Here is a 25,339-nt window from a genome sequence, read left to right as displayed (position 1 = left end):
TCTGTAACATAAACATTCACTGCTGAATTCACTTAATTCACCGAATCAGGAGTGCCACTGGGCTGACTGGGTGAACACTCTTAGCACATGCAATATGCACTTTATATAGTGCCTTTCTGTACGTGCTCCTCTGCACTCACTGCTTGCTCATTTTTTGTTTTTATTTTTTTACATTTAGGCACCAAGCAGGTGAACCCGGGGCATGGAGTTGGACAGTCTAACGTCACTGAGGGTCACTGAGGAAACCTCGCTGGCCATTCATAATCAAGGACACGTGAGGAGGGGCTGTTGTGTGATCACCAAGGACTGGAAGACACCGCGGCAAACAGTAACAAAAGTCCACCGGCCAGTGACTCGCTTCTCCCTCCTGCCCACTCACCTGATTGAAACGTCTTGTGAAGGCCACCACGTTAGGAGCGAGGCTGTGCTTCTCCTTCCTGTTCCACCCGCAGCTGGCGAGTTCCTGTGGGGAGAAAAACAAAAAGAAGACAAGACAGTGAGTGAGAGTTAAAGAACGAGAGAAAAGGTGAGAGAAAGAGTGAGAGTGAGAGAAAGAGCGAGAAGACGGTGAGCAAGGGTTAAAGATAAAGTGAACAAGAGTGTGAAAGAGTGAGATACCAAAAAAATGGGAGAAAGAGGAAGAGAATGATGGGAAAAATAGAGAGCGAGAGAAGGCAGTGAGTGACAGGAAATATTACAGAGTGAAGAAGAGAGTGAGAAAGAAGAGAGATAGAAGGTGAGTGGAAAAGAGAGGGAGAATGCAAGAAACAGACAGAAGGACAGAGTGAGAGAGAGAGAGAAACAGAGACAAAAAGACAGTGAGTGAGAGTTAAAGAAAGCATGAGAGAGAGAGAATTAGGGAGTGATAGAAAAAGACAGCAAATGAGTGAAAAAAGAGTGAAGAGAAGAAAGTTTGTGGCAGTTAATGACAGATAGTGAGGAAGTCAGGGTGAGTGAGAGGAAGTGAGAGAGATGGGGAGAGTGAAAGAGTGTGTTACAACAGTGAGAGAGAGTAAATGAGAGTGATAAGAAAGAGAACAATGTACAGAGTGAGAGAAAAAGGGGGGAGAGAACAAAGAGCGAGAGTGAAAAGTCATAGTATGAAAGAGTGAGCGAGGCTAAAAGATTCATGTGTGTGTGAGAGTGAGTACGATAATGAGAAAATGATAGAGTGAGGGGAAAAGAATGTGAGAGAGTGGGAAAGAGAAAAAGGGTGAATGGGAACGAGAAAGGGGGAGAGAGTGAGATATACATATATATACGTTATATATAAACAGAAAGAGAAAGAGAGTTAGAGTGAGTGACAGAAAGAAAGAAAAGTAGATGCAGAATGAGAGTGAAAGAAAAAAAGACACATTTAGAGAGTGAGAAAGGCAGAAAAAAGCAAGAAAGAGTAAATGAGAAAAAGTGAGTGAGACAAGTTATTAGACTTAGAAAGAGCGAGTGACAGTGACAGAAAGAAAAGAAGACAGAGAATAAGAGAGTGAGGAAAAAATTAGAGTGAGAAAGAGGGAGTGAGAATAAGACAAAGAGATCGATAGAAAGGAGTAAGTGGGAGAAACCTAGCAAGAGAAAGAGGGGGCCTTGTTGAAAGACACTGAGTTGGAAAGAGAGAAAGACAAAGCCAGTGACAGAGAGTGAGAGATGAAGAGTGAGAGAAAGAGCATGAGAGAGTGTGAGTGAAAGAGAGTAAATGATAGAAAAAGGTAAGAGAGTGAGGCAGAGTAAATAAAAGCTAGAAAAAGACAGTGGGGAGAGCGTGTAAAAGAGAGACAGAAAGCAAAAGACAGAGGGAGTGAGTGAGAAAGAGGATGAAGGAGTGGAGACGCAGTGAGACGGAGGCAGAATGAGAGTGAGGGAAAGTGCAAGGAACCATGTAAGGAAGAGAGTGTGTGACAGGGAGAGAGAGAGAGAGAGACTGACGGAGACTTAGAGAGTGAGAAGGAGTGAACGTGAGAGTGACCAGGAGTCCGTCAAGGGCCAGAGTGTGTCAACTCCTGTCAAGTCAGCGGAGAGGCTGGAAATTCATCTGGAAAAATGGATGATGTCAAGCAGGCCTGGCGTGTGCCCACCGACCAAATATAAGACACACACACAAAAAATAAATAAATAAATAAATACATAAATAAAAGAATTAAAAAAAAAAAACATGAAGTGGCGAGGCCTCCAACAATGACATCAATTGAGAAAGAATCCAGTGTGTCATGAGGCTAAAAAGAAAGCAAACCAAACAGTGGCCATTTGTCAAGCAACGCTGCACATGAGCTGGAAAAAATCAAATCATCATCATAATAATCAGCGCGGCGCGGAGCTCCGACTTTTCTGCTGACAATTCCCTTTTTTTTTTTTTTTTCTGCTTTGCCTGCATTTTTTAAAACCGGAAAGCCGAGAGTTTCACATGCGCCCGCTTTCTGCGTGTTTGACTTGGACTGCCCACAATTTAATATGTGGAAGTCATTCATGCGGAGAATGGAAACTGCGCCTCCTCGCTGCCAAGTCCAGTGCTTCCTATCATGTTAAACCATAAAAAGAGAATCATAAAACTCTCATAGCATAAAACAATAAAAGAAAACAACTTTTAAAGCCTTTTAAAATAATGGAAAAACCAAAGGGAAGCTCAGAGTGACGAGGTGCAGCAGAACTACTTCAGATTTGGTCGCTGGTGCATTGGGGCACAGAGAGACACCCCAGCCCAGGCTCATCCTGCTCCCCACAATCTCAATGGACACTCAATGGACTGCACAAGCAACAACAATGGCTTCATCTCAATACAGAGCCCCTCATGCTGCCTCCAATGCCAACTTTCTCTTGCCCAGGCCGACTGTGCAACTCTCATATGCAATAAAAAAGTGGAAGTCCTCCCCCTAGTGGCTCCTCACAAAGTTGTAGCCCTTACTTGCATCACATTCTCTGGTCTCTGACCCAGTCACCCTTATGAAGACATGGTGGCCACCTAGAGACTGTAAGTCACAAGGCTACTTGTGTCACCCCGCAGCCACCACTCACATTTTTTAAAACATGGACTGACACCCTGGCATACAAAGTGGGCACACAAACTCTTTCTTGCTTTCATTCTGTGGGCACTTCCGGCCTCTGCAATTTTTGGGAAAACAAGGTGCACACTTGGCCCCTTCATTAAATAAAGTGAAGGCTAATTACTTGCCACTGTGCCACAGGTCACTGTGTTAATACGCCCGATCACACCTGTGCAATGCAGGCCTGCTACGTTGCTCAACAACCAGTGCTGCTCCCTCACACTTTTATAGAATGCAGTTTTCTGAGGCCACTGCCACCAAGAGGGGCCTGCAGTTAGCACCCACTGGACACCAGGCTTCTCTCTCTGAGGGATTCACAGAGCAGTTTGGCTGCTAAAGTTATTAAGCACCCAATAAAAACCTGCACCTCGCCCTTATGAGCAGACAGCAGACATTCTGCAGACCCGCTGGCCAGCTGAGAGTAACACTTCACATCAAAGGAAGAATTCATAGCACGGAAAGGCCTTGGCGTCCAGAGAGGCCCCAGCATCTCCGGGGAGGAATTCACTCAGGACATCGTCCTTCTCGGTTTCTTGTCGTCCCTAGCGGCTCGGAGTCTTTGGATTAGCAATCAACTGACTAAGCCGGGGGAGCTGAAGGGAAGCTCCCTGAAACCCAATGGCCAGCTGGGCTTCAGCTTGTGAAAGTGGCCGTTTTACAGAAGCAGGCTCTCTCTCTCCCAGCCTTGCTACACCAATCATGGCACCACTTGTCTATGGCAAGACAGTCACTTAGGGTGATGATCCTCTCAGCTGCTTGTCCTCGCTGTCAGCTGTGGGATTCACACTCGAACACTTTAGGTGATTGAACAACTGATTTAGTCTTGGAGGATAAAGGAGAACCCCTCAGTTCTAGCGACCAATCAGGCAACCCATTGTAAGGGTGCCTCGTCTACATTGGCAGGGACTCTCTGTGCCAGCCTCACTGCACCAAGATGAGTGACTTCAGGTGTTAGCGCAACTTGTGTTCAGCAAGAAAGTTATTCAGGGCACTAACAATCTCTACTTCACGCCCAGTGTGACTGCTGTGGGACTCAAACTCAGGTACTCATGGATTACAGAAGAACTGATCTAACCTGGTGGGCTAAAGAAGAACCCCTCATTATTATTGACCAACCGGTCTACCTAGTAAAAGGCAGCAGCAGCAGCAGGCCCTCTCTTTCAGCCTCGCTACACCATGTTGAATGACGACAGGTCACCAAAAATTCATTCTGGGAGATGTCCCTCTGTGCTGCTCGCCCATCATGACAGCGGTGGGACTCGAACTCGGGCATTCTGGATTAAAAAACAACGACTTAGCCAGTGAGGCTAAATGAGAAAGCCTTTCACTCCACACTACCTGTGAGGGTGCCTGTTTTGCAGCAACAGACTCTCTGTCAGCTCCACTAAACCATAATGAGTGACTCCAGGTCTTAACACAACTTGTGTTCGGCAAGAAAGTTATTCAGGGCACGAACACTGTAAGCCAGGGGTTTCCCCAGCTCCGGTCCGGGAGAGCCCCAGTGGCTGCAGGTTTTCATTTTAACCCTTTTCTTAATTAGTGACTTGGTTTTACACGGCCACATAATTGGGTTACTCGTGGAGACATCCACCTCTTAGTAAGGTTTCTCAGAGGCCAATGACCTGCTTTCTCTAACTGGAATAAGGGTTTACATAGCATTTTAGGAAAATCAGGTTTCGGTGAATAAATCAGGCTATTGAAGCACAAGGAAACATGCCTGATGTGGGTCAGGGTTTAGGCAGGCGGGCATTTCAGAATAAGGACCTGTAAGTGTGGCATAAAATGAACTGAAAATGTGGACCAGCATCCGCATTAGGGCATCCATTCCCAGGCTCCCGGGATTTCTGGACATTTTTCATTCCCACATTCCCGTGAATGAAACTGTTGTAATTCCCGGGTAAACGGGAACGGCCAAGCTCGCATATACAGGTGCCAGTCATAAAATTAGAATATCATGACAAAGTTGATTTATTTCAGTAATTCCATTCAAAAAGTGAAACTTGTAGATTTGATTCATTCATTACACACAGACTGATGTATTTCAAATGTTTATTTCTTTTAATTTTGATGATTATAACTGACAACTAATGAAAGTCCCAAATTCAGTATCTCGGAAAATTAGAATATAAATTAAGACCAATGCAAAAAAAGGATTTTTAGAAATGTCGGCCAACTGAAAGGTATGAACATGAAAAGTACGAGCAGGTACAGCACTCAATATTTAGTTGGTCTGGATTACTACAGCAATGCGGCGTGGCATGGAGTCGCTCAGTCTGTGGCACTGCTCAGGTGTTATTAGAGCCCGTGTTGCTCTGATAGTGGCCTTCAGCTCTTCTGAATTGTTGGCTCTGGCGTATTGCATCTTCCTCTTCACAATCGATTTTCTATGAGGTTAAGGTCAGGCGAGTTTGCTGGCCAATCAAGAACAGGGATACCATGGTCCTTAAACCAGGTACTGGTAGCTTTGGCACTGCGTGCAGGTGCCAGGTCCTGTTGGAAAATGAAATCTGCATCTCCATAAAGTTCATCAGCAGCAGGAAGCATGAAGTGCTCTAAAACTTCCTGGTAGACGGCTGCGTTGACCTTGGACCTCAGAAAACACAATGGACCAACACCAGCAGATGACATGGCTGACTGTGGAAACTTTACACTGGACCTCAAGCAACGTGGATTCTGTGCCTCTCCTCTCTTCCTCCAGACTCTGGGACTTTGATTTCTAAAGGAAATGCAAAATTGACTTTCATCAGAGAACATAACTTTGGACCACTCAGCAGCAGTCCAGTTGAGATGCTTCTGACGCTGTCTCTTGTTCAAGAGTGGCTTGACACGTGGAGTGTGACAGCTGAAGTCCACTCTTTGTGAATCTCCCCCACAGTTTTGTTTCACAATCCTCTCCAGGGTACCAGCGGTTATCTCTATTGCTTGTACACTTTTTTCTACCACATCTTGTCCTTCCCTTCGCCTCTCTATTGATGTGCTTGGACACAGAGCTCTGTGAACAGCCAGCCTCTTTAGCGATGACCTTTTGTGTCTTGCCCTCCTTGTGCCAGGTGTCAATGGTCGTCTTTTGGACAACTGTCAAGTCAGCAGTCTTCCTCATGATTGTGTAGCCTACAGAACTCGACTTAGAGACCATTTCAAGGCTTTTGCAGGTGTTTGGAGTTCATTAGCTGATTAGAGTGAGTGTGGCACCAGGTGTCTTCAATATTGAACCTGTTCACAATATTCAAATTTTCTGAGATACTGAATTTGGGACTTTCATTAGTTGTCAGTTATAATCATCAAAATTAAAAGAAGTAAACATTTGAAATACGTCAGTCTGTGTGTAATGAATGAGTCTAATGTACAAGTTTCACTTTTTGAATGGAATTACTGAAATAGATCAACTTTGTCATGAAATTCTAATTTTGTGACCGGCACCTGTATAGCGTGTAAAAGTGTAAAAATAGATCAAGAAATAACAGAGTTATAGTTGAAAATAATTAAGTGGCACGGTTTTTTGGCCCACGGTGTAGTGTGTTGCCAATTAATTTAGTCAACAACAGACCAGCAGCAGTCAGTCTCCCGGCTCCCACTAAGACTGAGCATAGGAAATGAATGATGACAAGAAACTGGATGCATCAGTAAAAGCTGAAATGGCGGTGTTTCAGAGCAACGGCAAGCACGTGCGTCGTTTAGAACAAGTGTATCAGCATCAGATGATTGTGACGCCTCCTTCAGTGGAGGCAGAGCGTGCTTTCTCAGCGGCTGGCGTATTCTGCACAAAGGTGTGCTCTCGCCTGGACGCATTGTGCTTTCTACGCTGTTATTACCCAACTAACTAGATACATGTTCTTATATGACAGCACGAATTGCTTGTAGTTAAGGTTAGTCTTTTATTGGTGTCAACACATTGCAGTAGTTTTAGTAAAAATAAGTGTCACTCATTCTAAAACTGTTCACATGTGAGATGCCTGTGCACTCCGGGATTCCCGGGAATGACATGTGGCATTCCCGAATTCCCGGGAATGGATAAACCTATCTAGGAATGGATTCCCTAATCCGCAGCCACACCCTTATGAAGATTGAGAATTGCAATCCTGTGGCTTTAAAGACTCGACCCACCTTTCTAAAAAACTCACTTCCCAACCACACAGAGAAAATATTACAAACTTACAGAAATGAGTGAGTATCTCCGCAAAAGAAGAAACTATTTGACTAAGGCTCCATTCACAATGCAGCTCGGTTCTTATTTGTCACTTATATATTTCACAGATCTGACTTTTTCAGAGATGTGCGACCGCACACAATGAGCACATTTCATATCGGACTTGGGCCACTCTTATATGTGTTACTAAATCTGACAAAAGACAGATACAACTTGAATGTGACTTGTGTCTGAACGACTGGGTCAGAACAGTCTGAAAATGTCCAGTACGCCATTTAACTTCATTGCTTATGCACTGAACATCAAGATGGATTACACTACAGAACCAACTCCATGTGCCAGCGGAAAGAAAGATTTGCCAGAAAGATTTGCCAATTTAAGGCATCTGTGTCCACTTGCTAATACAGCCCATTTGTAAAGCACTGGAAATGGCGCACCTCCAGCTCATATTTTTCCCTGTGATATCTGACCCTATTGATATTGTGAAGTCATCAATCCACCTGTGCACAACATGCCCTCACTTCTCAAGAGAGGGTTCTTGCTGTGGGACAGAGGATGTGGTGGGGTCAGATGTCACCAGGTAAGAAGTCCACTGAAGCCAGACGTATACGCACACATAGGTCAAGATTGCTGACCATGACTGGTAGTGACAGGCTGACATCTTCAACAGCAATGCTTGGAGACAAATCTGGAAAAGGGGAATCAGAGGGCAAGTCACAAGGTATCGTAGCTAGACTTTCAAATAGCATTTGATTCGGTCGTCTCACACCAAAGATTAATTCTGAAACTAGAAACTGTGGATGTCAGAGGTAATCTACAAAACAGGATCTCTAGTCGGTTAACCAACAGGAGACAAAGACTACAGAGAAGAGGAGATTTGAGTCCCTCAGGGGTCTGTCCTGGGACCATTACTTATTCTGATTCATATTAATGACACTGATTCTGGTCTAGTTAGTAAACCTGTGGAATTACCAGATGACACTAAAATTGGTGGGATGGCAGACATTGAGGAGGCAGCAAAAAGAATTCAAAAGCACCTGGATGAGTTTCAGAACTGGGCGAACACTTGGAGCATGGAGTGCAATGAAAAGTACAGAGTGCTACACACGGGGCAAAAAGAACATCGATTATCAATACGAGATGGGAGACACTGAGCTACAGGAAGCAACCTCTGGAAAGGGTTTAGGGGTTAATGTTAGCTCAACATTTTCAGCAACTAAGCAATGCACAGAAGCAATCAAAATGGCAAATAAAATGTTAGGTTATATCACGAAAACTGTTGAATTTAAGTCCAGGGACGTTATGCTCAAACTATGTAATGCACTAGTAAATCTTAGTGATTAGCAGAAATGGATATAATGAGTGTATTAGAAACAAACTTAAAAGTTATGATAGCGGTAACGAATTTAGGAATAATTTTTGACTCTGACCTGAATTTTAAATCACATATTAATCAGATTACTAGGACAGCATTTTTTCACTTAAGAAATATAACAAAAGTTAGACCTCGTATAGCTTTGCAAGATGGTGAAAAATGAGTTCACACTTTTGTTTTGAGTTGACTAGATTACTGTAACGCACTCCACTCAGGACCACCAAAAAAAGACATCAAACGACTGCAACAAGTGCAGAATGCAGGGTCCAGAATCTAAACTAGGAAAAGAAAATCTGAGCACATCACCCCAGTCTGAGCGTCACTGCACTGGTTACCTGTGCCATTTAGAATTGACTTTAAAATACTGCTGATGGTTTACAAAGCTTTTAATCATCTGCTCCATCCTCTATCTCAGAATGTCTCTCACCTTACACTCCAAATCGTAACCTTAGATCTTCAAATGAGGGTCTGCTTAGAATTCTAAGAGCTAAACTTAAAAGAAGTGATGAGGCGAGTGGACGGCCTTCTGCTGTTATGCACCTAAAATTTGGTAGAAAGTCACCAGGCTAATACAGTGGAGCACTTCAACAAACTCCTAAAAACCCGTTATGTTAACATGGCTTTCTCAGAGCTTCATTTTAGCGTAACTCTGATATTCTGAATATGCATTTAGTTATTTTATTATCATATCTCTGTAATCCGTACTAACCCCTACTTTCTCTGCTGCTCTCTTTCCAGTTTTCTGTGGTGGCGATCTGTGCCACCACCACCTGAGCAAAGCACCGGGCAGTCCCTCCATTGATGGATTGAAGGCCAGAGGTCCACTTGACCATCGTTATCGTCTAATTCTTCCCGTGAAGCCTGAAAACCATGAGGACTAATTGAGATCATTGATGTTAGGTAGAATGCCTAGTGGGGGCTGGGTGGGTGGTCTCGTGACCTTGGGACCCCTGCATATTTTATTTTTATTTTGTCTGTCCTCCCTTGCCATCTTTATTCTTTGTAACTTAGCATTGCCTAACTTAATTTTAATATTTTTCTGTTGTCTTTCTTCATCTTGTAAAGCACTTAGAGCTCCGTCATTTGTATGAAAATGTGCGATAGAAATAAATGTTGTTGTAAGGCCACATCTGGAGTGTTGTATGCAGGTCGGGTCATCATAATGCAAGAAAGACAAAGCAGCACTTGAAGTAGCCAAGTGCATCATGGGACTTAAAGACATGACGTGCTGTGACAGACTGACACGGAGAATTAAACCTGTTTAGTGTCGAGCAGAGGAGACCGTGTGGGGACCTAATCCAGCTATTTAAAATTCTCAAAGACATTGATAAAGTAGACCCAGCAACATTCTTTGAGCTTAAGGGGGAAATCAGTGGAAATTAAGGGGAAGTGCATTTAAAACTGGGGACAGAAGGCACTTCTTCACACAAAGGATTGTGGGCAAAGTACTGAATCATGGAGTGGAAACAGAAACCTGGAGAACCTTTAAGAAGAATTTGGATGAGATGTGGGGGACAGCTTAGCTGTTAGCTAAACAAATGGGATTGATGGACTGAGTGGTCTCCCCTCGTCTGTCAAATTTCTTATGTTCTGAAATTGAAAGATTAAAATAAATGCGATGATCATTCATCCATAATGAGATGGCAGAGAGACAGCTGGAGACCTGGGCAGAAACCAGTGGGGTGTAAGAAGAAAACGAGAGGAAGATCTGTGCATCATCAGCACACAGGTGGTACGAGAAGCCATGAGAAGAAATGTGATGGCCTAAGGAGCGAATGTGGAGAGAACAGAGAAGTGGAACCAGCAGTGAACCCTGAGACACACCAGTGGAAGTTAAAAAATAATAATAATAATAATAGCATTACAAATAATATGTGCTCATTCGTATATGCAGAATCACCGTAAGTTGACACTCTCCAGTATTATGAACTGGTCTCGTCACATCTCAGGAGTTGGACGTCTTTATAGCGCCATCTGGACTCCAATGTGGCTGCACTCACAGGGTGTGCGATGGGGTGGGCGCCCAGCAGTTCTTTTTGTTTTTTGTTTCTCCTCTTTTCTTCCCAGCATTTTTCTTTCTGCGTTTTGCTAATCACACAATGTTCTCTCCTTGACATTGATGTAAATGTTTTACTTTTCTTCTCTTTTAATAAAAAAATGTGATTACAAAAAAAAAAACAAAACAAAAGAAGAAAGAAAGTAATGCAGTGCATACGCCAACAAAATATTTAATCGAGGATCATCAATCACCTGGACCAGCAGAATGTGTTTTGATGTGTTAGACATTTTAACAAGGAGGAAAGTTAGTTCATCGTGTTGTCCTGCCAAGATGAAAATTTGGCAGTCCGACTGGGCGCAAGAGATGAGAAAGATCAGGAGTGAGCGTGTTATTGTTACGATCTGGAAAGCATTATTCATTCTGGGCTTCATAAATATTTTTAAAGGTTCAGCGTATGCGTAATGAAAGTGTTCAACATCAGAAAACTCAAGCATAGTATCATTTCTATTGAATATTTTGTTTACAACCTTAGTAAATTTTAGTATTGTTACATTTTACTGCATCTGCATTTTGGTTTTTCTTTGTTGACACCATTTTGTGCCTTAAATGGACACTAATTTCGGTGGCTGGTGGTGTGGCAATTAATGGAATATCCCACCTAAAAAAGATATATATATATATATATATTTCTTTTATTTGTTACGCACCTCATGCAGTCTGTAGTGATGGCCGAGAAAAATTTTTTAATCTCATGCTTTTGTGGAGAATAGACAAAAGAAAGTTTCTGATAAAGCAGGACCCAATGGTAACCAGTGCTGGACGACAGTAAACAATGTTGAAATTGTCCATTAAAAAATAGGACTCACATTTTACTCTTGATTTTGAACGTTTTGCTAATAAAAATCTTTTTTTTTGCTGTTGTTGTCATTTAGGTCAGGGTTTTAGCAGTTTCTTTCTTTTCTTTAAAGCTTCACTTCATTTTGACCTGCGCAGGCCATGAAGCCTGGTTGTTGAGTTTCGGGCCAGGATGACTTTAGTTCTTGGCCAAATACTGATTTTTTTGGGTAAAGACCTTTTTATTTTCTTTTGGGGGTTTAGAGAGTCGGCAAATAGCAACAGAACAAGGGGGTCACAGCCAGAAAGACAACAAACCCAAATTAACCCTTTGAACCTGGCAGGCTGATTTTCGTGCACCCAGAAGGTTGGTATAACGACCCCCCTATCTCCCATTATAACCCTGCTGGCCTGGATAATGCTTGAAGCTTATCTGTTACACTCTAAATCTTGCCGTCAATGGCCGTACAGACATATTCCCAAAAGGCCAATACGCAGCCTCTCTGCCGTCATAACCCAAATGGCCACAATACCAGTCTTTGAAAAATTAGACTGTGCCCATCAAATGCCGCTATTTACTTACGCTGTTAAGTTACTCAAGCAAGTTTTTTCAGCTGCAGGTTAACTTAGTTTTTTCTCATATGTTTCAAGAAGAGAACAGAACGGATTTCAGTTGTACTTTAACGTGAGCGCAACTCAAAATAGCAGATGTGCAGAGAAGTACCAGCCATGAGAGCTTTTGTCTTTCTGCTACACAGGGGTTTCTTTAACTTTCATCCCTGAGCTCACCTTTAGACTCCCACATCACAGTGTGACAAGTGTGTCACCCCAGTCCGGAGCGAGTCGCACCCTGCCCAGAAGTGAGAGCACCATGGAGAAAGGGAGATACTGGACGATGGATTGGAAGACGGTGAAAATCATGTCAAGTGCTCATGTGCGTAGCTTCTGCCGCTAAAGACCGTTTTGATGCACATCACTCAAAGGTGCAGTTCTGGTGTTGGGTGCTTATAGTGGACAGTAGAAAATGATGAAAACTGCGAGACCGAAAGTGATATAGTTTGTTCTACTGTATCAATTATTGTAGCATTTCATCATATAATCCATCCATTAATTTATTATCCAACCCGCTATATCCCAACTACAGGGTCACAGGGGTCTGCTGAAGCCAATCCCAGCCAACACAGGGCGCAAGGCAGGAAACAAACCCCGGGCAGGGCGCACACACACCACGCACACACTAGGGACAATTTAGGATCACTAATACACCTAACCTGCATGTCTTTGGACTATGGGAGGAAACCCACACAGGGAGGACAATCATATAATAATAATAATAATAATAATAATAATAATAACATTTCTTTACATTTCTCTCTATTATATAAAATAATCCTGCGACAAGACGAGACTTTTTGAAGAGACTTTTTGGAAGCAAGTCCCACGAGATGGAGACTTTTGCCATGAGATTCTTTCAAGTCATGCCCTACTTACAACCATTTTCAACGAAGACCACGGTCCTCTCAGCTCTCAGTCGTGTGAATGCTTTTGGCAGACACACTTCCTGCACTCTCAGCTCATAAATTTGTACTTTTTCCTCATTTTAAGTCATTTATGAAAAGTCCACAGGTTCATTCTTTAAAGAATCTTTTCTGGAGAGTATTTTTATACATACAATCTATTCGAAACATTCATTGAAATCCTTATCAGGACAATAATTCTATACGTTTTAGATGACACGTCAACGGCTAAGCGAACAATTCTAACATGTAAAATTTTAACAAGCGACAAGAAAGGTAATGTAGTACATCTTCAGGGGATAACACGAGACACCAAAGGAGATCTTGATATGCAATTTGTATTAAAGTGTTTACAGTTTCCCGTGAGAATAGCTTTTGCTTTGACAGTTAACAAATCACAGGGACAAACATTCGTAAAACTCGATTTATTTATTAGACAGAAAGAAACGATATTCACTCACGGGCAGTTATACGTTGCGTTGTCACAATGTAAGTCCAAACACGGAATCAAAACTCAATGCGATATTGACGAAAAGTTAATTCCAAATATTGTTTTAACTGAAGTTTTAAATTAAAAGTGAAAATAATGCATATGTAACACTTCCCATGAAAATCACAATCTCTTTAAATTGTATATCCAGTTAACCAAACCCGGGGGTTGTTGAGCGAAGTGAGCAGGGGGCGGAGCCCACCAGTCTTATAAATAAACGTCTACACGTGGAAGTGTGTCTGTCTGTCTGTCTGTCAGCCCGGCCCGGAAGTGCAAGGCTACCGCATGAAGCTCAAAGAACCGGCAAGGAGGCCCCAAGTTCACGAGTCAGACGAAGAAAGAAGTGCGAGGCTACAGCATGAGGCTGAAAGAAAGCGACTCCATCGCTAAAGTCAAACCAACGAAGATAGACAAACGAGAGAGAAACTCACTTTGCCGCTGATAGACAAGGGGGGCGAGCACGTCCGCAAAACGAAACCGCCGACTCTGCATGTCAATTTTTTTTCAACTACAATGGTACTTCGGTATACGTCCATAATCCATTCCAGATCCTTTGAATTATACCAAACAGGACGTATACCAAACAAAATTTTCCCATAAGAAATAAAGGGAAAATGATTAATCCATTCCCATGAAAAAAAATCCTATTGTTATTGGCATATTATACATTGATGGGGTTGTATAAAATAATTTAAACACTGCTTAATACTAAAATACATAAAAACAAAACCAATTAGATGAAATAAATGAAAACTTAACCTCACTTTGCTTTTTAATAACGTTTTTGTTTTTCACAATCGTAGATACCGTCGTTCTCGGCCTACGGTATGCAGCAGCCAAGTCCCAGATACGCATGCCACCTTCATACTTTTCAACATTCAATTCAAATTTACGTGAGAAAACACAAAATCATGTGAAAATTCACAGAGAGTTATAGTGCGGGTTGTTCACGGAGTGCTAACAACTGGCGTACGGACGCTCGTTGGCAGTCGTGGCTTTGTCTCGAGAGAGAGAGACGTAAACATGGGTAGCACGCGGTGTTTTAGCATGCGAGTCGTATTCCAAACAAAGGTCGTATACCAAGCAAAATCTTTCACATCCAGGCAGGACGTATACCAAGTTGGACTTATTCCAAAGCGGACGTATACCGAGGTACCGCTGTATTTCATTAATCTCTAGGAGTCTGGGCTTACACAGCTAGAATATAATGCTTTCTCACTACTCAGAGCACTTCAGTGAGTTGGGAGCCACTTTAAACACCACTAATGTGCAGCACCCACCTGGATGACGTGACGGCAGACATTTTTGCACCCGTACCCTCACCACACATTAGCTGTTAGGTGGTGAAGTGGTGAGAGAGAGACTGGGGGTGATTAGGGGGCCATAATGAATAGGCCGTGGTGGGCAGTTTAGTCAGGACATCGGGATGACCCCTACTCTTTATGAAGAATGCCCAGGGATCTTTTATTACCACAGAGGGTCAGGACCTCGGTTTAACATCTCATCCGAAGCACAGCATCCATTTTTATAACACAGTGTCCGCGTCACTGCACTGGGGCATTGGGATCCATAAACAGACCACAGGGTAAGCGCCCCTTGCTAGCCACACCAACCATCATATCTCTCTATTATAAAAATAAAACTTGTGACGAGATGTGATCTTTTGAAGAGACACAGAGAGACACTTTCACGTCCCGTGAGAAAGGCAAGTCACGTCATACTTACAACCTTTGGAAGGCAAGCCTCGTGCTATACATGCAGAGCAGGTTAGAGATAATGGAAGCAGGAAAATTCGAAAAAAATGAGAGTAAAGATCACATTAGCGCAAACAAATGGAAATTATTACTCGGTGAAATAACGGAACAGCGAAAAGAGATCGCATAGCGTTTGAGGACGTCAGGGGGAGAAAAGAGACAAGGCAGTGATTTTAAAACGTTCGAAGCGGCGCACGAAATGCCGATCACGCCGCACAGGAGCAGTGGCAATCCAGCAGCTGATCGAGCAAAGAGGAGGTTTAAAAAAAAAATAAATAAATAAAACGTATTTGCTTCCCATTATATCACCGTTTAAGAGGGGTTTCGGAGGAGTGGTTGCGTCTCCTTAGGTGGCGTTTAGCCCCCCACTTCACAATGGCATGTGGCACTGGCGGGAGAGGGGTAGGCGAGCGAAGTGCAGATCATGTGGCCAGCAGCTGATCGAGCAAAGAGGAGGTAAAAAAAAAAAAAAAAAAAAAAGGGTATTTGTTTCCCACCATTTAAGAGGGGGTTTCAGAGGAGCGACCACATCTCCTTGGGGTGTGTTCACAACACGAGCATAGCGCTTTGAGGGTTTAAAGAGACGCCCCCTAGTAATAAAAATTTTACTCATAGAAATCGAAATATATTAGCTTTCAAAATTGTTAGAAATTGCCGGGGAGGCTAGCGTTATAGTGCAGAAACGCTGTTTTGCAGATGGCCGGGACGCCCAGGAGGACCGGAAGGAGGGTTTATGCCTCCCCCAGACCAGGTGGGGACGACCACCCTGGAGCCTTTGGGGGCCACGGGTACAGAGCTTTGAAGCTCAAACCTGTAGGAGCCCGTGGTCAATGCCAGTGGAGCCCTGGACCTCAGCAGGGACACCCCAAGTGCTTCTGGGGATGCAGCCGGCAATTCCGCCACACTGAGGGAGTGCCGGTGGAAGATTGCTGGGAAGCACATGGAGCACATCCGGGTGATTATAAAAGGGGCCGCCTCCCTTCATAGGAGGACTAGAGTCGGGTGGAAGAGGACGAGGTCTCTGGAGGAGGCTGCCTGAAGAGAAAGTGAGGCATTTTGTGTTGGCCAGGACTTTGGGGACTTAAGGGTTGTGTGCACTTGTAATAAATGTGTAATAAACGTGACACTGACGTCTCCACCTGTCTGTGTCCGGGCCGGCTGTCACAGCTGAGGTGGGTTCTGTTCGAAGGGTTGACACGGAAAGTCAAGGAAAGGTCTTAAAATGATTTTTTTACTAATCATATCAAACATTTAATGTGACTGTAAAATGATGTCACATGTCTCACGTGTGACAAAACACTGAGCAAAAGTGGAGGCAACAAAACACAAACGAATGTGATTTTCTCACTGCGCTTGCAAGAAAATTCCAAAGCAGAGACATCCATAAAACAAGAAGTGAAGACAAAACCAAAGCCTTACAAGAGACACAAGTCAATGATGAGCGTTGATTACAGAGGGCTCTCCACCCCAGCTATCTGTTACCATAACTGATGGCAATTAGTCTAACAATCGTACTTGGGGAGCCGGCTTGGGAAATTCAGCAAAATGTACTCAGCCGCAGACGTGGGAAATTAACTTCTAAACTAAGTGGTCTTTGGAAGGCATTCCTGCCGTAACTCAAGAACATCCTACGCTCTCCCCCCCAGCAACATAATTTAAACAGTTGAACATGAACACCTCAAATCTCACCGGACCCTCACGTCAGCGAGGGGAGAAAAGGTGAAGCTGTGGAAATCTATTTTCAGGGCCTTTCCTTTCTGCCTTTCAAGCGCCGGTAATTTCATCCCAGGAGCCTCACACTCGGGGGGATTCGGAGCCAGCAGTTTCGAGCAAATTCTGCACCAGGTGCTCCTGCGAAAGCCATTCTGTGGTCAGGATTAAAATTGCTTCCTCGTTTTATTTATACAGCCTTAATGGAAGAAGTCTGGCCTTGCCATTAAAGCTGAACGCTATGAACATGTCCAGATGCCTACGCTTACCGCTTGTCAAGTGCCAGACTCGGCTACCCTGTGACCCCTGAAAACAGGACATCAACAGAAAGAGAAATGGACGATTGAGAAAACAGACCTTCTGAAACAGCAGCCCACCACAAAGAAGCGACTGGACTCACTCAGATGAGGAGAGGAAGAAATACAACCCACTGAGTCTCGGAAGAAATGGCCAGCAGGGGGGTCATAAACACATGGATTAGCCATTAAAAAGAAGAAACGAGCCTCCAATCAGCCAGTCACTCCGTCTTTATCACAGACATCTTTGTGGTGTTTATGACCATCCACCAAGGATCAGAGATGTTTTGAAAGTATAAAGGATACGGAGATGAAAATGAGCAAGAGAATATAAAGAACAGCAGTAGAGCCGAGCGATGAAGATGTCTCATCACGCCGACTACGCCGTTCAGAAATGAGAGCTGAAGTGCAACTCTCACGTGTAACACACTCTTCAAAGATAGTAGACAGCTTGATGCATAAGATACAACACTATGATGACAGAGAGATACGAAAGGCACTAGACTGTAGACAAACATACACATAGATGAAAAAGGCGCTATATCTTAGTGTTCTGCCCCACACGCTGCTTTGTCTTGTCATTTTATTAACACATCTGTCAGTCACGTCCCACACTCACAGTGGTGTTATAAATGTCTATGAAACTCACGTAAAACATTTAAATACAATACACCCCATGGGTCTCACGTAGGCACCCCTTCATCTCTTGTTTTGCTCACGTCCGAAGCGTATCTTTAAGGTCTATAAACCCCTTGGTCTAGTCAGTTGTAGTACGCAGCAATTTGGACCTCTGTCTACGCACTTCTCTTTGTCTCAATCAGACCATGAAAATCATTCGCCTTGCAAGTGTCTTTTAAAGCTACTTAATGTATACTGTCTGCTATGTATTACTTTGTAAATCATTATCTATTGTCTTTGGTTCTACACCTGTATGTTTCTTTTGTATATATTTCAGTTTACAACGAGGAAGGTCCAGTAAAAAGCCTTCAAGAAAGCTCACCCTTGTCATTTTTTATGTGGATGTGCCGAGTTGTTGAAGCTCTCAGCAGCCGCGCTGTACGGACAGCATGAAGTGACGCAGAAAACTTAAGACAATGAAATAGAGGTAGATAACTATGAAAGGGACTATATAGCAGACAGACAGAGTGAAAGGCACTATATAATAGATAGATAGATAGATAGATAGATAGATATAGATAGATAGATAGATAGATAGATAGATAGATATGAAAGGCACTATATAATAGATAGATAGATAGATAGATAGATAGATAGATAGATAGATAGATAGATAGATGTGAAAGGCACTATATAATAGATAGATAGATAGATAGATAGATAGATAGATAGATAGATAGATAGATAGATAGATAGATAGATAGATAGATAGATAGATAGATAGATAGATAGATAGATAGATAGATAGATAGATAGATAGATAGACTAAACATAAGATATATAGATGTTTAAGGAACTATAAAATAGATACAAATGAAAGACAGTAAACTGCAGAGAGTGATATAGTTACATGTGAAAGGCCCTGTATGGTAAAAAAGACAGATGTGAAAGGCACTACATACAAGACAGGTAGACAGATGTGAACAACGCTATATAGTAGAAGGGTGGAAGTGAAAACGCTACATGGTAGAAATTTAGATGTGAAAGGCACTACAGTAGGGAGACAGATATGAAAGGCAGTACATAAATAGATAGATAGATAGATATCAAAGGCACAATATAGTAGCTACATGTGAAAGACACTTCATAATAACTTTATAAGTGATAGATTAGGCCTTCATCTCTGTCACTGTCTACCTGATAAATAGCAAAAATTGATAACAGCACTTTTTAAGGGATTAATAAATATACTCTATAATCTATCTATCTATCTGTCTGTAATGCCTTATTCAAACTCATATAGTGCCTTTCCTTGTTATCAATTATGCAGTGTGCTATCCATCTATGTGCTGCTTAGAGAGTAAGTGATAGAAAAGGCACTATATAAGTAACTGAGAGACAGATGCCGTAATGTCTTATCTATCACTAACTATATCTAGTGACATATCTCTCTACCCATCCTGCACCTCATAAATGACAAAATCCTTCCCACCCATCTCACATAGCTCCTTTTCGTGTGTCTATCTTTATGTCACATTTTTAATGATGCAGTGTTGTAAACTGGGTTTTGGACCCAAATTGCGTTCTATTTTTATTCATTTTGGATCCTGGCGATTGTTTTTTCTCACTGATTAATCACTGTACAGTATATTTACTCAGGTAATGCCATTTCCTGCTGTGTTTTGGCACAGTGTTGTCACCACTATGTGGTGCTGATCCTCGCCTGGCCATGGTCGTATGGTTTATGGTTGCTATGCCTGCTGCCATCAACAGACATGCATGTCATGTGACATATTTGGTTTTGCCACCCCGCTGACAGTATATAAGATGGTGCCGCACATCCTCATTTTAGACAGCTTGACATTTTTTCCTTTCTGTCTTTCTTGGAGCACTGGACAGTAAAGGGCACTTCAAGAAGACTTTGTTGATAGGACTTTTTCAGCTTTGGTTTTGACTTTATTTCTAGTTTTTTGTTTTTTTTTTATTTAGAATTCTCATTTGTCATTGGATTCTCTTTAGGCCTCCCTGTATTTTAATGTTTTTCCTGTCCATCACCTGTTCCCCTTCTGTTCTTTCACCCCCTGGTCACTTCCCCTCCTCTTCTCTTGGGCACCCTACCATGCCTGGTATTCATAGCAGACAGAACCAGACTCTGTTAGAGAGTTGCCAGCTCAGGGGCAGCTGAGACATAAGACTGAGGTGAGCTGCCCTATATAGTGCCTTTTACTGCTGTCTCTCTTGAGGGCAAATGGCAGGCCAAGAGCCAAAGCAGCAGACTCTGGAAGCCACCTTGGCAAAGACAATAACTGAAGACAGACTTGCAGATGCTATTTGCCCCTGTGAGTGGCCTGACAAAGAGGAGAACAAACCAGAGGGCAATACACATAGACGCGCATCTAGGACGAGGCGACTGACGCCCTGCTGTGACATCATCAAAATGGCGCACTCTTCTCCTAACGTATTATGACTATGAAAAAGTTAAAAGTCTGCTCTGTGAGCGAGTAGGTCAGCAGTGTTCAGTACTAGCCCTGGGGACAGCAGGAGTTTTCTGACCGTCTCGACTTCACAGTGGTGAGCCAGCTTTATCAAAAGGCTGATCTAATTAGTAGGATTTCCTTCTGTCAGTCAAACAAATGAAACCAATCAGAATCCACCGTGTACAGGGAGACAGGACTCTTCGTGTCTGGATTTGAGGCCCTCTGCACAAAGGAGCTGGCTGGGTATGGCAGATCTGGGGGTGGCATTCACCACACGCTCTGTTCTGCAGTTAGCACAGTTCATGGATCATAAACACAGGGTCGAGGATGTACTACATTTGATAAGTTAGCATTAAACTATTAATGGGGAGCCAGGTTCAACATTATAAGAGATGTGCAACTATGCCGGGGTCAGCCTCCACCACTCCACTAATCACAGGACACCTCAGAGAGCCATTAAACTGGGGTGCACTACTGGCTAGAACCACCAGGAGGCAGCACGGTATGGCAGCTGTGGGTCTGATGTTCAGAACACCCTCTGTTCTGCAGTTAGCGCATTTCTTAGAATACTGCAGGCGTATATGCGAAAGTAGCATTAATGGGGAGCAGGGTTCAACATCATAAAAGGTGGGCGGCCATCTCAAAGGGTAGCCTCTGCTACCCCACCTCTTACAGGACACCTCAGAAAAGCACAGCTTAGCCACTGAATGGAGCTGCAGATCCGAGAGGGAGACTTGCCCTCCTCTAGGTGGATCTTGGGGTCACGGCCTCACACAGACGAGACAGGGCCCATGCTGCTGCTGCTGGCAGTCTTTCTCCTGCAGTGGCCTCGGAGGGTCACGTGGGCAGGATGTCATTTTCCTCGAGTTCTGCCAGGAGTGAGCTCATGGTCTCCGTTCCACTGCGGTCACGGAAGTGCAGCATGTAACACAACTTGCTTTCATAGTCGACCCGTGACTGGATATTTCCACAAGTGCCTCTTACAGTACTCACGCTTACGACTGCTCATCTAACACAGACTCGAACACAAAGGTTGACAGATGGCTTAAGCCTTTAAACTACGACACAGATCAAAAGCTACTTACTGTAAGGAGAAACATCAGGATGCCTGCTTTCTCCACAGGCAAACGAGAATTAATGATTTGAATAAAAATCTGAGTGGCTTTGGGTGCAATGGCTTGTGATTTGTACACATTAGGTTAGGGTGTTGCAGCTGCAATGGGTGCAAGTTTTGAATTATCAGGAACACTAAAGAGATGTTTCAGTAAACCTGGATGTGCTGATTGTGAAGTTAACAAGGGTGGTGGGGTGCCAGGTCATAAGTGACATTGCAGGCTGCAGAGCGCAAACAACAGAAACAAAGGACCTTATGTTACCGGCCTGGCATTTCAGCCCTCTAACACTACATGACTTTTCCAGCGACTTCAATTATATAATATTAGAAACTCAGAGACAGGCACAATGCAACATGACCACCAGCTGTTTAGTCGAACATCTCCAACAACTCAGATAGATCCATCCATCCATCCATTATCCAACCCGCTATATCCTAACAACAAGGTCACGGGGGTCTGCTGGAGCCAATCCCAGCCAACACAGGGCGCAAGGCGAGAAGCAAATCCCGGGCAGGGCACCAGCCCACCGCAGGGCGACTCAGATAGATACGTCTGTGAATCATGTTAAGACATATGGACGGGCTTGTGTCTGTAAGAGAGTGCTACGTGACCAGATGGGGCCACAAGGCCCTGACAAACTGTAGAGGAAACAAAGGACACGGCCACACTAGATGTTACGTGACAGTCCTTGGCGTATGTTAAGCCCCCATCACACTACACAACTTTTTCAGCCGCAGACTTTGTTCATATACACTCACTGGCCACATTATTAGGTACACCTTGCTAGTGCCAGGTTGGACCCCCTTTTCACTTCAGAACTGCCGTAATTCTTCGTGGCGTAGATTCAACAAAGTGCTGCAAACATTCCTCAAAGACTGTGGTCCATAATTGACATGACAGCATCACGTATTTGCTGAAGATTTGTCGGCCACACATCCATGATGTGAACCTCTCTATTGCTCTATTGGATTGAGAGCTGGTGACTGTGGTCAGTCAACTCACTGTCATGTTCAAGAAACCAGTTGGAGATGATCTGAGCTTAGTGACATGGCGTGTTATTCTGCTGGAAAGAGCCATCAGAAGATGGCGGTCACAAAGGGATGGACATGCGGTCGGCGACACCACTCAGGTAGGCTGTGGCATTTAAACAATGCTCAGCTGATATTGAGGGACCCAAAGCGTGCCAAGAAAATATCCCCCACAACATCACACCACCACCACCAGCCTGAACCGTTGATACAAGGCAGGATGCTCTCATGTTGTTGGCATCAAATTCTGACCCCACCATCAGAATGTCGCAGCACAAATCAGGACTCAGCAGACCAGGGGACATTTTGTCCAATCTTCCATTGTCTAATTTTAGTGAGCCGTGTGAATTGTAGCCCCCGTTGCCTGTTCTCAGCTGACAGGAGTGGCACCTGGTGTGGTCTCCTGCTGCTGTAGCCCATCTGAATTTCTGTCTAACCGATAGAAGCTGCTAAGCTTTGCAACCAAGGAAGTGCTGAGCTGGCATTTTGTCCTGAGTTCTTCACTTGTGGAGATCAATTTTGTACCCTTGCCCCTTAACACTTGTTCCCAAAGAGTGCCCCGGATGGATGTTACCTCCATTATGTTGACCTCTTTTGCAGGTCACTTTGGAATAAATCGTCTGCTAAGCAAACAAATGTAAATGTAATGGATTATACAGTTTCAGCTTTACTCAATCAAAAAGGATTACTATTGACACAGAATGTATTTGTCAATGTGCTCCATTTCAGTCAGACACTAATTTAATTATTGATATTGACTTGGATGTATCCCCAAATACTCTGCATGCAATACTTCAGCCCACTAAGGACCCAATTTCTTTACCATATTAAAAGAAAGTGTAGTTCATCTAGTTACCACAAGAGGGCAATAGTGTGCACCTCCTTTCATTTGGCTCCCCTTCCATTTCAGGAAGAGAAAATGGCTGCTAATGGGTACTCTGCACCTGGGCGCTTGGTCCATTTGGATTTTAAAAACTGGATTTTATAAATCTCAAAGTCCTGCTTCCAGAGGACAAAAACACAAAACCCAGCTTGGGCTCAAGTGAGATGAGGCGGAGAGCAGCAGGCCCAGCCTCCAGTGCTCAAGGCCCATCTGGTTCCTCACTGAAGACGGGACAGATCAAGGCCGTTTGACAAGGCAAACCCATTTATTCAAAAAGACGAGATCCGCTCCAAGTGGAAAAATGACAAAATGGGAGAAAACAAAGCAGAGCTTCGTATTCACTGAGCAATCCGAGGAATGTTTCCATCAGATGGAGGGGCTGTGAAACAGCCAGCTTGGCGTCTCTGCATGGAAAGCTCTCGACAGCAGATTGCTTTTATTCTCGTTTATTGTTTCTGTATCCATAAAGCTCTTCTTCTCCCTGGGGGGGTTTAAAAGTCCATTTGCCGACGTCTGCAGAAAGAGCCGATCGTGAAGCCAAACTGGGCTCTGATGTGGAATAAGCGAAGAGATTCACGAATGGAGTGGAAAAATGTCGAGGAAATCAATGAGAAGTGGGATTCCTCTGTAGATTTGATTTGGATGTGTAAATCTGCCCCTTTGTGTCTTTCAAAATGCTAATCTTTAGTTAAAAGAAATAAATAAGACAGCTCAAAAGAGAAACATTCAACAAAACTGGCCTTAATGGAGAAAAAAATCAGCTGATGACTGATTAACAGTTACCTGAGGTGTGGACTTTAAATGAGACAAGACCTTCACCATGTCCAAAAGGTTACAGTTGGGACAATTTACAAAAAATAAAATACCAAAATTATAAAAAGGCAATTGAGCCAATTAGTCTGAAATCCAGTAATAAAAAGTCAGTTAGTGTAAGTGGAGTGTTCATGTGAAGTGTAATGATGTAATGGATGTAGAGGTGGTCCACTCCTACATGTATGTGAGGGTCCACATCAATGAGGGGTTGGACTGGTCTCATAACAAGGGGAACTAGAGAAGAAAGGGCAGAGCAGGCTCCTTCTTAATAGAAGACTGGGTTCCTTTAATGGGGTACTGGGTGGGCAGGTAATGTGGGTCGTGACATCCATCATATCTTCTAAAACTCTGTGATGGCCATCATGGTGTCGCGGGCTGGTAATATCACTTCAAGAAAAGCCCACCAAATCAAGAAGCAGGCTCAGTTATGGGACGCACTCTGGACCCCCTGGAGGTAGTAGAGCAGGAGAGGATTAAAACAAAACCGAGTGCCATTGTGAACATTGCTGTGCATCCTCTCTCTGACGCGTGAACACTGATGACTTTCAGCCAATGAATCATTCAGCATTAGTGTGTCAAGAAAGGCGGCTGGGGGTCCTTTACACCAAGAGCAATATGCCTGTGACACGGACTGCCAAGTCAGAAGTTTTTATTCTTTTTAAGTTACTTTTGTTGTCACTCTGGTGTGTGCTCAGAGTATAGCGTGTATCTATATTTATTTATTCATTCTTCCGTAAAAGCCAAATTTTACCCTGTGGATAAATAAAGTTATGTTTGTCTAACTATCTATTTATCTATCTATCCATCCATTATATAGTTCCTTTCATATCTATTTATTGTATATTTCCTTTCCTATTTATCTATTGAATATTTCCTTTCCTATCTATTTATCTATCTATTGAATATTTCCTTTCCTATCTATCTATTATATAGTTCCTTTCAAATCTCTCTGTCTATCTATCAAGTTCATGAGGTAGAAATGCACAATAAACACGCACATTTATGTCAGATATTTGAAATATTAAAATGTGTGCTTCAATTTAAATGATTCAAATCTAAATATTCTTGATTGTAAATTTGTCACCCACTGATAGAGGCGTATAGAGGGCTAGATCGTTAGTCAATTGTTACGAATCAAAAATAATATCATATATTTGTACTCACTGACCTTGAAGTGGTCTAAAATGACACCCCACATGCTTATGTTTGAAATTTGTCATCTTTAACCTTCTGCTAGTGGCTCTTAGA

At 43.2% G+C, this 25,339-nt stretch overlaps 1 protein-coding gene across 3 annotated transcripts in view; it reads right to left on the bottom strand.

Moving 5' to 3' along the window:
* The window catches only part of ralgps1 (Ral GEF with PH domain and SH3 binding motif 1), a 342,472-nt gene that overhangs the window by 207,583 nt on the left and 109,550 nt on the right, over positions 1 to 25,339 (bottom strand). For all 3 annotated transcript variants that reach the window (XM_039764462.1, XM_039764461.1, XM_039764463.1), the window contains exon 6: positions 380 to 463. In XM_039764462.1, the coding sequence (XP_039620396.1) occupies positions 380 to 463 (84 nt within the window). The remainder of the gene's footprint in view (positions 1 to 379; positions 464 to 25,339) is intronic.

The sequence above is a fragment of the Polypterus senegalus genome, chromosome 9 (genome assembly GCF_016835505.1).
Source record: "Polypterus senegalus isolate Bchr_013 chromosome 9, ASM1683550v1, whole genome shotgun sequence".
Lineage (NCBI taxonomy): Eukaryota > Metazoa > Chordata > Cladistia > Polypteriformes > Polypteridae > Polypterus > Polypterus senegalus.
This window is presented reverse-complemented; position numbering and strand designations above follow the sequence as displayed.